At 31.7% G+C, this 15,738-nt stretch overlaps 1 protein-coding gene across 2 annotated transcripts in view; it reads right to left on the bottom strand.

The window, feature by feature from the left end:
* Positions 1–10,480: 10,480 nt before the first annotated feature.
* The window catches only part of LOC145275117 (protein CBFA2T1-like), a 74,531-nt gene continuing 69,273 nt past the window's right edge, over positions 10,481–15,738 (bottom strand). For both annotated transcript variants that reach the window (XM_080127627.1, XM_080127661.1), the window contains exons 7-9: positions 14,722–14,839; positions 14,401–14,591; positions 10,481–11,402 (exon numbers count right to left, since the gene is read on the bottom strand). In XM_080127627.1, the coding sequence (XP_079983753.1) occupies positions 10,959–11,402; positions 14,401–14,591; positions 14,722–14,839 (753 nt within the window). In that variant the 3' untranslated portion in view covers positions 10,481–10,958. The remainder of the gene's footprint in view (positions 11,403–14,400; positions 14,592–14,721; positions 14,840–15,738) is intronic.

Consider the following 15,738-nt stretch of genomic DNA (forward strand, 5'->3'; position numbering starts at 1 on the left):
CATTTCTTTAGAAATGTGTTCATTCGTCTTCCTGTCGTGCCTGCCATAGAGTGTAGTGTCATCAGCATATATACCAATCTCAGAGGTAATTTTGTCAGGGAGGTCATTTATGAATATCAGGAACAATAGAGATCCAAGGATAGAACCCTGGGGCACCCCCGCATTTATATCATATTGTTTAGATGTACGACCGTCGAGGACAACCTGGATTTTTCTCTTATCTAAGAAGGATTTAATTATGTTAAGTATTCTACCAGTGATACCGTATGATCTAATTTTCCTGAGGAGACCCTCATGCTTCCTCAACAGTACTGACGTGCAGAAGTTCAAGTGTAACGTGAACCGACATCTTGCTGCCCAAATCCCTACATAGTACCCCAGTAGTTGTTGCCCCTGATAGTAGCCCCCTACACCAAAGTGGCAATTTGCCTTGTTTGGGGTGAAAATGTAAAAAAAAAAAAAAAAAACGACGAAAGATAAAGAGGAGGAGCTAAGTTTAAATGTTGGGGTAAAACTATTTAAGTTTAAGACCTTTGGAAAGGGAGAAACTTTGTATGTCCTCGTTTTTAAAATGTGCTCATCTGTTTTGCAAACTGAGGGATCTCATGAGAGCTGTATATGATATAAGATTGATGCAGTTTGAAGGATATCCAGCTTATCAAAAAGGATCAGAGGATAGAATAAAAACAAAAATTGCCCTAATTGAGAAGAAGCCTCACCCCTTTTCTCTTTTGATTGAAGACAGAATAAATATTATGACACAATTTTAGTTTTTGAGACAGGTAAAATATCGGAAAAGTGAGGATTTTTTCTAAGTTGACACTTTTAATTTTTTTTGTCTGATTACAAGAGACTAAATTAAGCGAAACTGGCATTGGACCGACTACTTCCTTAGATGAGTTCATAATTAAAGAATACTCTAACTTAACCTCTAAATCCGACCACCCAAGATCGCCATGGGCATGGAATATGTGCCTACATTAAAGACGACTTTTCATGTGGCAGGGACATCTCCAGAGAAAATCCTAACTTACCCTATATTCCGGGTTGCACTTTCTCACACTACTGTGTTTATATTTGCACTCTATCGCCCCCCACAATCTTTAAAACCATATCTGAGAAAATTGACCACATCTTGTCTGCGTACCCCTCAGCACTGGAGACTTCAATGTTCACAATGTGGAATGGTTAGCCCACTCAAACAGGACCGATGACGAGGAGAAGTTCTGTCATGATTTCTCCATTGCTTATGACGTCACTCAGATTGTTCACAAACCTACCCGTGTGCCCGATACTGACGGCCAGTACGCAAGTCTCCTAGACCTTTTTCTCACAACTCACCCTAGGCTATGTTCAACTTCCATTCTGTCTCCACTGGGATATTCCGACTACTCTGTTGTATCAGATAAAAACGAAATGTAATAGGTCCTCAGACGTACGTCTCCATCGTACAGTATATTGATACTCTATGGCTGACTGGGATAGCTCCCGCACATTTATATCAGATCTACCTCTGTGTTCCATGTTTAAAAAGGATGTGTCCTCTATAGTATCAGACCATACCCTCAAAAAGTTTCAGCAAAAACCTAACAGCCAGCCATGGTACTCTCCAGAATGTGCTGCTGCCACTGCAAACAGAAATCACCTTTTCCATTGTTTCCAACGTAATAGACATACTGAGACTAAAGCCGTTTTCAGGAACACCAGCAACCACTGTAAAAAAGTAATAAGGAATGCAAGAGAGTTGTATGCTCAGTCCATTAAGTCTAAAGTAGCTGAGCAGCGGCTTGGTTCCCATCAGTTTTGGCAAATAGCAAACAGAATCCTCTATCCCAACTATTATCAATGGACCTGAGATAATTTTGTCAGCATCAGACAAAGCCAAACTCCTTGCAGCTAATGCTACCCTTTACAACCAAGGCTGCAACCCCCAGTATTTCCTTATGTATCTAAAAACACGCTATGCAACATACAAATATCTGTACATGATGTTGCCAAGCTAATCAAAAACCTTGATTCCAGTAAAGCAACCGGCCCTGATGGTATTCCAATTATAGTACTGAAAAGACTTCAACCAGAACTAGCACCCATACTTACAAAACTGTTTAAACATTGTCTTAAGGAGAATTGCTTCCCATCACCCTGGAAAATCTCATCAGTATGCCCTGTATTTAAGAATTCAGGTGATCGCTCATCTCCCTCTCAGTACAGACCAATAGGTCTCCTGTATTGTCATGAGTAAGCTGTTGGAATCTGTTTTAAATAGAGAAGTAGTCAACCATCTCAGCAAAAATAACCTTTTTAGTGACATGCAATATAGTTTCTGTTCTGCTAGATCTACAGCAGATGTGCTTACAGTTATATCTCATAGGATTAGCGAATCTCTCGATGGAGGCTTCCTCTCTAGGGCAATTGCTCTTGACATATCAAAAGCCTGAGGATTGATGATTTGTATTATTTGAATTATTCAGACTGTTCTCATCTTGAATGTTTGTCTGCAAGGATCCATGGCATAGTGGATAAAATTCCATTATTAGTTACATTCTCTTGAAGGTTGAAGGTTCAATCCTCAGTGCAGACAACCCTCAAACAACAATTGCAAATTACTTGTTGATGGTTGATGAAATGAGAGCATGCTACCCCCATGGATTAAATAAAAAGTTCCATTTGGAATTCTGTGCAGATTTCGGGTTTAACAAGATACAACTGAAAAAGGTTTAAAGTTACATCAACCGAAACATAGTCTGAAAAGTAGTCTGAAATACAAATATTTTTTAGTAAGAATTCTAATGGTTTGAAAATATCATGCAGCTTTCAATTTTAAATTTCTTTTCGTGCTTTAGATTTCTTTTATAAGAGTTTGAAAGGATTTTTTTTTTTTTCAAGTAACCTCTTATTGGAGAATTGGAGTATATTTTTGAATAGTATGGTGAGATTTTGTATAAATAGTATTTGCCAAGTGTTCTCTCATATCCATAAGTCTATAATTATTCTTGGGCAGCATTCTTTCATTTATACAGGTCTGGTTGAATATCAGTGCTAAGCTCTGAATATTCTTTTTTGTACATTTTTTTTTTCAATATAGTGGGCTAACTTTTTTGTGTTTTCAGTGAGAGAGTAGAGAAATTCATCAAATGTACTAAAGTTTTCAACTCGCATGGGTTGTCTTCAGGTATTGTTGTATAGTGAATGTTCATTGGTAAATTAACTGATCAGATTATGCACCTACAAAAATTTGAGTAGGCCATCCCCACCTCCAGAAACCACCAGACTGAATTGGCGAATTTCTCTACTGTTTTGCCGAAAACACAAAAAAGTTAACCTGTCATATCGAAAGAAATGGACAAAAAAAAAAAAAGAAGAATATGCACTGATATTCAACCAGATTAGTATAAATAGTCTATAAGTATGTACTTGACTATGAGTGGTAGGGGCAATTTCTGCTTTGAATAGGTAGATAGAATGTTTATGTCCGATTCAAGCTGTTTACTTAATACATGTTTTGTCTTTGGAGAAGTAGGCGCTAATTGTAACCAAGATTATATTTGTTTGCTTTATCAACTCATTAATGATTACTTAATAAGAAAATACACAATAACTATGGCAAACGATTCTTTAAACACAAGTTGCTATTTTACCTATAGGAGGGGGCTATGACTTTATAGCTTTGCCAACAGAATGATCCCAACAGATCCAGTTGGATTTTAATTTAACATAGTTTCATGATTATGTATAAATGCATGTTGCTAATAGTAATACAAAATAAATAACAAAATCAAACTATTCTTCGTTGGAAGTAACCAGAAAACAAGGACACCAATAACAGTTAATGGTTTATTTTTGAAGACTGTCTGATGGACACTTGAATCAATAATTTTCAACAAAGCATATTTTTCTGAATCAGAAAACATTGCTTGAAGACGTCTGGTTTGAGAAAAAAGTCAAAATAAAACAAACAAATGAACATGTTGGTCTCCTCAGAGCCAAAATTGCACAGCATAAAAATAAAAACAAAGACAATGATTTGATATAAAAAAATCAGTTTAATAAGTTAAAACCAAATAGGTAAATTGTAGAGGGGAGAATAGAAGGGAAAGAGACCCTGAAATTTTAAAAATAATGATGAAAAATGATGAATTGTAGTAATAATATTCTGCAGGTGGCTGAATATCTGCATTACTATGACTAGATTTGTTAGGCTTATAACTTCGATAAGCACTTTAGTTGGGTGAAACTGTAGTGCCCCCTACACCCTCCTACAAGAAATTGTGAATTCGGAAAAAAAAGAGAGAGAGAGAAAGGGAGAGGTAGAAGGAGAGAGAGAGAGAGAGAGAGAGAGAGAGAGAGAGAAAGGGCAAAGGTAGCAACATCTGGAGAGGTGTCCAGTACATTACTGGGGGAAATAATGTGTGTGTGTGTGTGTGTCTAAATGTGTTTAAGTGGTTGATTTTGTATTTATTTGCTTCCCCACGAAAGCAAAATGTGACACAAGTTTGTTTTTATATGGGAGGAAAACCAGCTCCACAAAATGGAGACCTCTGACAGTAGGCAAAAATACAAATTGCCTTAATATAGAAGAGTTTCTACATTGACTAAGGACAAATTAACTCAAGTGTAGCATCAGAACATATACTACACTTGGATTTTAGTCCAAAGGCCAGATACCTTATTTGTTAAGTTGTTGATTTTATTCTCTTTAACTCCATTACTTTGATCCATTCTATAGCTTTCTTCTTTTTTTTTTAGTCCATGAACATAGAATTTAAAATATTTTTGGTAAAGTAGCAGAAGATAAAACAATGTTGGCAAACAGACAGAAAACTAAAAAGTTAATTTCCTATGCTATTTATACAAAGGTGTATTTGAGCAACAATCTTTTCATTTATATACATTTGTTTGAAGATGATAGAAGGGTCACCGCAAGTGTTGTCATACAAATCTCATGTTCAAAGAATGCAAAGCTGTCATTTGACAAACGCCATGTAAGAATTAACTGATGTTTATGTCTCTTCTCGTACTTTCAGCAAAAAAAAAAAAAAAAAAAAAATGAAACAATGAAAGTGTTCTCGTTCAAACATGTGAAAGACTCATTCTGATCTGCCATTTTCAATATGGACAAAGGATCGCTGTTCAAATACACATTTATATAAATATTTAAAAACATATTTGAGCAAACAAAATACACAACATTTGTCTATTCATCTTTGTATTTAAGTTTTCGTTACAGATTTTTAATGAACATAAAAGATATCAGAAAAAGTGGAAAAATTAAAAAAAAGGATTAATAGACAAAAGCTGTCTACTTATATAACGCAGAGATGTTTTTTTTTTTTTTTTTTAAATATTTGTTGTTTCTGCTCAGTCATACTTTTCTCTGTACTTTACCTTTGCTAAGCTTTTCTTTGTGTCCCAAGTCTTATCATTCAACCAAACAACTGTTGAAATAATTACAACTCAGGAAGGCATAGTAATGTATTATTTATCAGGGAAGGGGAAGCGATTGGGTGTGGGGGCAGGGAAAAAAGAAAAAAAAAATAATGTTTTAAATGATGCACACAGCCAATGCCAATATTAACCTGGAGGGTTTGACATAGGGATGAGGGAGAGAATGTGAGAGGCAATCAGCAGTAATATTTTCTTTCTTTTTTTTTTTTTTTTTTACAAAGAAAAATAATTTAATAGTTTGTAGAAGAAACAAAAACAGTAAATGTCACAATTAATAATGCATTACTGAAAGCTAACAAAAGAAATGGATGTTATGGTGTCGAACTAAATATTTTTTTGTTTGTCAAGTGTGGGTGAAGAATGAGATAAGCAAATAAGAGATGGATGGCAAAATGAATCATAATTTTGGATGGATAAATGATTTGGATGGAGAGAGAAAAAAGGATTTGTTGGAAGTTTTCATTCTTTTATCATCTTTTAATATTAAGCTCTAGTTTTGACTCAAGTCATTTTACGCCCGAGTATGTGTAGGAATTGGACACCTTTCGAATATTGCAAAATTCAAACTGTTTTTTTTTTAAAGGAGGACATAGACTGACCCCAACAAAGCAAGGGGTACTAAAAACTTCTATCTGGTCCAGTCAGTTTCTGGCTCAAACTTTACCAGACAAGCCATTCAACCTGTTTTTGTTTTTATGTTAGTATTGTTTTGATGTAAGCGTGTATGTGTGTGTAAACCATTCATTATCACATAGAATCACACACACACACTTTCTGGTAAAAGCAGCAAAGATCCCACACAGACAGATTTTTCATATGTAGCCACATTTATTATTATTTACAAAATTAGGGAGACGCGAGGGTGCAGTGGTTGCCATATTATACATAGATCTGTTATTGTCAGAATAAATTGTACAAACATTTATCGTCTTGCACTGGGTACAGTAGCAACAGAAAGTCACTTTAAAAGAAAAAAAAAAACTTGCACAGCCATAGAACTTCATTAAAACACTTTTCTTAAATAAATAATATAATATTCATGGGAGAGGAGTTTAAAGTATTTTATATGCCACAAGGTGTAAATACTTTTTTTCCCAGTGGTGTGAAATATAGATAGAAAAACTTTCTTCATTGAAAAATATATGCATATATATATATATATATATATATATATGTTAATTTAAGTTACAAAAAATAAATATTGTCATAAATGTTATTTACTTTCATATAAGATATAATCTTCCGATAGAAATAAATACAATTTTCTTTTTCTTTTTGATATAGTTATTAAAATAATTGTTCACCATATATGGATCAATGATAGTAAAAAAAATATGTGTTTATTGACAATAAGACAGAGATTCCATATATGGACATTGATTGAATCACACTAATGGTGAAAAAAAAATCATTCTATCTGCTAATGTAGTAATATATATATATATATATATATATATATATATATAAATATAAACAAATTTACATGGTTGTGACACTGGACGTGCTAATGTTTCAAACAAATGGTTGGTTAAAACCAGATATCCTTGTTAAGCGACTTAATAAATAGTAGCTTTCCGCACAAGAGCTTCTTTCTTCTGTGTAAAGCAACTATTAATTAAGTTGCCTAATGAGGACTTCTGGTTTTAACCAACCATTTGTCCGAAACATTAGCATGTCCAGTGTCGTGACCATGTAAATTTCATATTAATCAAAATATGCTTTTCTTTTATTAAGCACTTTTAATAACCTTGTTTAATTCATTAGTTATCATTTTTGAATAGCTTTAACCTGGTGTGTGTGCATGTATATATATATATATATATATATATATATATATATATATATATATATATATCTCAGAAGATTGAAGCATGAAACATATGTAATGAATAAACATAATATCTATGACAACATTTATTATCATTTTCCTTTAAACTAAAATATTGAGCATTTCCTTTGTAAAATCCAAAAAAGTTCAAAAGAAATTTATATAGTCTGTCAAGGATTCCTTATGTATTGCAATAAAAATCAATTATGAACATAAATTTATATATTTTTCTTTTTGATAAGATACTGTCAAAATAAGTTCACTTCCTCACTGCAGAATACTTGACACGTCTTCAGTAATTTAAATATATTAGAATTAAACATTGAGTACACATTGTCTAGACATGAAATACTTTTTCAAAGTGTACCATAACGTGCTTATTCATTCAAAGTACATTTCAAATGCATATATACTAACAGGGAGCCCGGGATTGAATGATGGTAAACGAATGTTTCACCCTTCCATATTTTATTATCATCGAAATCAGTGAAATCGCCCATTTTTCAATCAAATCGATTATTTACCTGCTCTAGTAGGGGACCCACTGCAGTGCAGCGGGAGGAACCTTTCATGCCTCTCACAATACTATGTAGTTTACATTGCACTGTAGAGAACTAATTGTTGATTTTATAAAATTATTTTATATAATGACTTGTATTAAAGTTCAGAATGCAGAAGTCAAGTATTATAGTTCAAGTGTGTATTAAACAGAAACATTAATTTTAAATGCCCACCCCTGTCATATCAAAGAATCTACTGTACATTTTATATGTCGGGCTTTTCTGCTTGGGCAATAATAAAATTTCTCAAATGCACTTGTTATGTTAGGATGTATAAAGTGTTCACTTCAGTCAAAATCGCCTGTTCTTCCTTTCATTGGATTGTTTTGCTTATTGACACTTATCGAAGACATTCTGATACAAAATCTAAGAACACTGCGAGGCACATAAAGTACATTTGTGTGAATATACACACACACACACAAAGTTCCTTTTATATAATAATAGAGATACATATTTGAAAAAAGAGAAGGAGAATATGTATTGCTTAAATTAATATTTTCTACAATATACAATTTTTATATATTTGGCCACTGAAAGAGATTAAATTATTTCAATTTGATGATTAGAATAAATAGCCATTTGTCATTACTTTTTTTCATAAATGAATTCATAGTTTATCATGATACACTAATAAAACTGGGTGAATAATTGTGCATTGTTATTTCTTAATTTTCCATTTTCACTCATTGGTTTAAAAACAAAATGCACATCTTGAACATAAGTGAGTGCCGTAACTCATGCAGAATATGCAAATAAGATGAGAGTAGCAAGTATATTTGCATACTAGTTTTAAGCAACTACTTGATCATAATTAGAAGTAGGATTGAAAAAAAAAAAAAATCTCCCACCACTGGAGAAAATAGTTAACGAATTACAAAATTTTATTTGAACATTATAATTAAAAATAATGTCTGCTTTGTTAGCATTCATTTTAGTTGTTTTATAGAATGTGTATAACACAAAAACCTTAGAAAATTAATTACTTTGATTTAGTAATTTTACAAGAAAAGATAAAATGCCACAGTATTGGTAGAGAGAGCTTAAATAATAAAAAAAAGAAACTTTTTTTTTATTATAAACTTTTTATCTTTCCTGAAAAATAATTAGTCTAAACATTTTTAACAATAATAAAAATAATACAAAAAAAAAAAAACTTAAGTAAACTGTTTTAGTAAATAAAATCCATTTAACTTAAAAAAAAATCATCATTAAATTAATGTTTCTTTTTTTTTTCTTTTTGCCTATTATAGGAAAGAAACAAATAAATAAAATAAGCTTTCATAATTGGTTGGTAAACTGGCAGGAATGGACCAGATAAATATATTGCTAGTTGTTGGCATTCCCTCCTCAAACCCCGGGGCTGTGCAAGAGCTAACAATCACTGTGACAAAAAAAAAAAAAAAAAAAAAAATGGAATCAGCAGTTGTATCACAACATCATGGGAAAAATAGAAAGATTTCTTTGTAAGCATTTGAAACCCAATAGCAGGATTTGCAAAGGACGAAAAAACAAAAACCTCACGCATGCATCATTTGTATGCATGGACCTTGTAGTCGTAAGAGTAGGAGGAAATGGTTTGATGGGAGCCAAAACAGTAAATCCTTCGGAGAAAGAAACAAAAGAAAAAAAAATGTTTTTATTTGCTATCAAGTTATTGATGACATAATTCTTTTTTTTTCAAGAAAATTCAAATTTCTTGAAATATATATATATATATATATATATATATATATATATATATATATATATATATATATACATATATATATATATATATATATATATATATATATAAAATTGAGAAAGAGGTCTTTTAATAATTGAAATTTAAAAAAATATATGTATATAATTAAGAAAGAGGTCTCTTAATGTATTTATATATATATATATATATATATATATATATATATATATATACACACATATATAATATATATGATAATATTTAAATAAAGCTCATAAATTATAATTTAACTAATTTGTTTCTCTTCAAACATTAATATTAAAAAATCTTTTTTGTTTACAAATAAGATCTTTTAAAATTTAACTTTAAAACAAAGTGAAGGAAAATGTTCCTTCTTCACTTTAAACATATTGATAAACAAAAAAATGTTTTAAATTTAACATCTCTTTGATGTTACAAACTGAAGTTAGCAGGAGTTGCCACAAAGCTTTAAACAACTTGTCTAAATCTAGAAGAAATCACTAACACTTGTATAACACAAAATTTTCTTTTTGAGTAGAAGAAAGAATGATAATCATGGGTTTAGCAAATAATACTGTCTTTTTATTGACCTGGACATTAACCAATTCTTTGGTTTTATATAGCTGGTATGTTTTTTTTATATTTATAAATATGTTTTATATAGTAATATAGTGCTGGTATGTTTTTTTTATATTTATTGATTAAGAGGTAAGAATGTTTTTTTTTGTTTTTGTATCTCTTATTAACTTTGCCATTCATTTCTGCTACTCAGTTTAATTTCTTTAAACACCACTTATATTATCTTCTACCCTCCATTGGAAAAAAAGAAAAATGATTCATTTATAAAATGCAACTGAAGAGAACTATTCTGATTTGTTTGTTGGTCTTTGCAACTTTATAACCTAAACAAATGGCAAAAAACAAAACAAAAAAAAAAACCAGTGCAAAGATGTCGGAGTTTATTTTCTTAAATGCATCCATGCATCTAAGAAAGAGGCTCTGTCCATTAGTTTGAAATGGTATTTTCAGCGTGAAATGTGCAGATTCAATGGACACATCTTAAGAATCTTTTTTTTCTTTAATTTTCATTTCAAGTCATGAAGGATTTTGAAGAGTTTTAGCCAGGTTTAAAATGCTTGGACCCTGACCCACACGGCAAGCCCAAACACTTGCACTGCCTCCTCACCTTATCTTGGGTGAACAAGTACACAAAACTCGAAGAGAGGGCGCACGGGTGACCAATCGCCTGCCAACAGAACCAAAATGATACATGAATCAAATCCCATTAAAGGGTTTTTGGTTTTTTAATTTTCAGTTCTTTGGTTTCATTGTCAATAACGCAATGGATGAAGATATGGAAGTCGGTTTTGTTGGTTCAAGGTTCAATGACAATGTCTTCCATTGTCCACTGTTTCACCTAGGAAGCTGGGCGGCTGTTTTCAGCTGGTGTACTCGACCGTGATCCCGAATGTGGAGAATGTGCAGAGGCGACCGAGTTATTAGGACTGGGGGACGGCTGTGGAGTTAGTATCGGTGTGTCTTGAGATGGTATCCGAGATGCCGAGACTGGTGGAGGAAGAGGTGGCACGTTGGGCCTTTGTGAAAGTTGTGGCGTTGTGGCAGGTGTAGAAGTAGATATGGGAGGAGGAGGAGAAGGTCTTACAGAAGATGACAGCTGAGGTGTAACAAGTTGAGGTTTGCTCTCACGCCCTTCACCACTAGTTGATGTTGTACCAGGATTCTTGCCACATACGTGATGGTGTTGTTCCCAATCTTTGTGTTGACAGAAAGAGCCACAATATCGTGCAGTGTTGCAGCCACTGCAGGTTTCACTGGCTTTTCGTCCACAGTTCCAACAGCTCTGTAAAAATCAAAATAAAAGTAACATTGGTTTAGAAGAAAACTAATTTTGATTTTAAACAAAAATATACATTTAAGCATTCTCAGAAAAATACAAACTTCTTTAATGGGTTTATAGATGTAATGGAAATTATCTTCAGGTGGACTAACTTGAGCTAAATAATTGCCGACGGGAAGGAATATCTGTATCACACTTTACACAGGGCATCAGCAGAAACAACACTGATCTTAAGCAAAGAAACCTGCATTTTTATTTGAAGCAGAACATTCTAACATTTTATTTATAAAATTTACTATACCTTCCTGTCTGCCTTCATTTTTTTTTTCAAAGTGCATCTCTTCTGAGATTATCATTATTCCAAGATTGAGCATATTTTATGGCCGGGCAATGCTGAGCGCCCCTGCTAGTAAATACTATTACAGTTATAAGTATATTTTTTGCTAATGAATCATAAAAGTCAAAAGCCACTCGAGGATAAGGATTAATGAGATGGAATGATTCTCAGTTGAAAGATGAAGAATATTACAAGAGGATTAAAATTAGTTCTTTCCATTAATTGCTTTTAATTATGGGGTATGGTTTATGAGATGTATATACTGATATTGGATTTAAAAACGACCATATTGTAATCTGTAGGGAAGCACTACCATAGTAATGTGTTCCAAAGATAGGAATTCATTGCATAGAAATTTCATCTGACACTATGAAGAAAGTAAATTTTTTTTCATTGTGGTAACAAAACAAGTTAATATCTGTAGTAGCTTGTTGTAGAAGTCTGATTGAATGACAAAAGCGACACTGATTGGCTTCTCTCCCACTCAAGTGAAAAATCTAACCTATTTCATTCCTATGTGCTGAGATGTCTATATAATATTTTTGTGTTGTTCACTAGTTAGAAATGCTCTTCTCTTTTTTTGTTGTTTTCATGTTGTGCAACGAAAGAAGTGTTTTTACATTTCAATCTGTTAATCATTTAGAGATTAAACTGCACAACAATTGCACAAAACAATGGCTATAATAGGAAACTTCTTACGAAACTTGCATAAATTAAAATATCATATTTAAAAATGATTTGCTAGTGTATATAAATATATATATATATATATATATATATATATATATATATATATATATATATATATATAGTCGGTCATGTATGCAGATCATGTTAAAATCACATGATCACTCTCAACCTTCTTGAATGACATTTATTCTTTGTATAAATGTTAATATTCTAGCAACAGTTCATGTTGGCTGAGCGATTTGTTCCTTGTTAATAGAGTCAGAGATAACTTTATAGCCAGGTTCAAATCTCTCGACCGCCAGTAATCCTGACTCCCTGCAATGATGATTCCCAAAAAGATGAAACACTAGTTTTTGTAGGTATTAAAAATAATTATATATATATATATATATATATATATATATATATATATATATATATATATATATATATATAAGAAACCCTTTTAAAAATAACAGAATTCCTTGCTCTATTTTTTATTTTACCTTTTGTTTTTTTTTCAATTTTTATAATAATGGTGCTGGGGTCGTATTCATTTCTAAACTAATTACCTATCAATATATAAGCTTTAAATTGTAGGCCTTTACTAGTACCAAAAATATTTAATTGGTTTTTATCAACATTGAAATGTGGATTGTAGACAGAAGATATATTTTATGGAGTAAGCTGACATAACTATTTCTGGAATATGGACTTATCTGGGGATTATAGAAATTGCAGTGATTATTGTTGCTAAATGATCTTGGCTTCTATTCGCTTGAGAGAATAAAGAAAGTAATTTGGTAAAAGCCTTTTGAGTTTACCAGCAGATAAACTATGAATCCATAATTCTTCATACTGAAAACACATCACACTGATTAACAAGGTCCACCTTCTTAAAGTTTCTTTATGATCAGTGAATAAGCATTTTATTTGCTAAACAGAATAATAAAACTCATGTACATTGAAATGTTAGAAATATAACTGGAAAGATTTGACAAGGCTGCATTTTGCACGTACTAACCGCAAGAATAGTTGCAACTTATTTGTAGGTGTTGTGGAACTGCAGCACTATTAATTTTCACTCTATTTATACTTATACAATATATTTTATATGATAACTAATACTATTTAAATAAACCTGAGAGAATTGGGAGCGTGTTCTCTATGTAGTAATTATCCCTTGCACCGATAAGCCTAACCCTAACTTCAGAAGTTATCATTTGATGAAGGCTTTGTTGGAGGAGCAGCTGTTGTATTCAAAGAATTACCTTGTTTATTTAGTTTGAGTAAAATTGTAAAAATGTCAAGTTTAATGAAACATAAACCAAAAACTAAGTTAATTTTTATAACAATTTTAATCAAAACACCTGAAAATAATTAACGACTACTTTACTATAAAAAAATCACAACAGAAAGGTATTAATGGTAATTTGTGTATTTTACACAATGACAGCAATTTAGCAATATTCACAAGTTATTTAAGCCTTATACAAAATAATCATCTAATCAGTAACTTCATTATTTTAAAGATTGAGAAATCATATTTGTGGATTGTAAATAAGCAGAATTGATCATAATCACATTAGTTAATGAAATGTCTTGCGTGTGTAGTGGCGAAAGGGTGTGAGCTCAAAAGATAGAGAAAATAGATTGCTGTGGCCCGATATATATCTAAGCAAACATTTTTCTTATTTTTAAAGTTAAAATTGCAATTATCAAGACCAGAATATTTCATTAACATTTAAAGATGGAAAGATGGATATATCTTCTTTCTTAATAACTTGTCATGTTAAATCCAGCTGTAAAGTTGTGAGGAAAGGGAATTTGTTAGAGGAATAATAAAACAAATATTTGACTAATGTTGAAAGGAAGGATGAGGAAAATTACACTAGTTTAATGGTAATAAGAATGTTTTGTTCACCAGCAACTCTAGCCCTATTTTGTTAGGTGATAACAATTGGAAGACGTAGGAAGAATCTTCTTGTCATATACCTCACTTGAATCCTCTTGATGGTTGATCGTTGACAAGACTTCATCATGAGCCTGTTTTCGAGCTTCCACTAGGGCACGATCCATCTTCTGTCGCTCGTTGGCCACAAGTTCATTAGCCTTTTGTTCAACAGCAGACACAGCCTTTTGTAATTCCAGCATGGCTTGTCGTTTCACTTCGGTCACAGCTTCCTCTGGAGTAAAGAAAAAAAGAAAATTAATTTAAACTTGCTTTTATTTACAGTGAAAAACAAAAATAACAGCAAAGTGTTGGAGTCCAAAAAAAAAAAAGTTAAGGCAAATAGAAAAAGAATAGGAATTTACCTTCAGCATGCCGCCGCATCCATAGAGACAATTCTTCTCGATCTCGGATGCTTCGTTCTTGTAACACAGACAGGGCTCGTTTTGTTTTGTTCACCATTCCAATAATACAATGTAACATCTGGAGAGGAACAAAAATTATATAAATTCAGTTAAAACACACACACACATATATATATATATATATATATATATATATATATATATACACACACACACACAAAATTTTAACATAATGAACTTTAAAAAATATATGTGAAAATCTTTTAGGACTTAAGGTAGTTTCTATTTGATTCTTTCCCTGTTTAATTTTATTTTTTCTTCATTCTTTTTTGTGTCTCCACCACCATATTTCCATTTCAATTTTTTTTTATTGTAATTATACCTCAATTTAGTTCTATTGAGCAAGATATGAAACTGGCTCTTTCATTTTTCATTTTTTAAATTCATTATGGTAAAATTTGATCTTTATATAGCTATTATAAAGTTCTGTACACCCAAACATATTGAAGCTTGCCCTTAAGACTTGCATTACACATCCATCATATATATATATATATATATATATATATATACATACATACATATATATATAATATCTGTTAATGTGTAAGTGCATGTGTCACCACACATCAGTTTTCAGCAAGCAGTTTCAAGCAAAACAATGACATATCACGTTACTAGAGTCTGCAGATGTTTGAGTTTGGTTTTTCATGTTTTCATGATTCAAATATTTCTGATTTACATGAAATTTGAACCATAGGTATTAGACAAGATTCTATGTATTTCAATTCTTTCGGAATATATTAAGACCCCTAATGGTGTGGGTAAAGCTTTAAACCCAAATTTTAAACATTTTATTTTTAAGAATTAAAACCATTTAAGGGATTTTGATCACAGTTGGAATAAGGATTCTAAACACAAACTTTAGCATCATCTGTTTTGATTTTAATCTTTGTTAGGAGGGATAAAAGTGGTGTAAAACTATTGTTTGATGAATTCATTGTATTATTAATAAGA

The sequence above is a fragment of the Euprymna scolopes genome, chromosome 1 (genome assembly GCF_053919585.1).
Source record: "Euprymna scolopes isolate OS-2025 chromosome 1, ASM5391958v1, whole genome shotgun sequence".
NCBI classification, from domain to species: Eukaryota; Metazoa; Mollusca; class Cephalopoda; order Sepiida; family Sepiolidae; genus Euprymna; species Euprymna scolopes.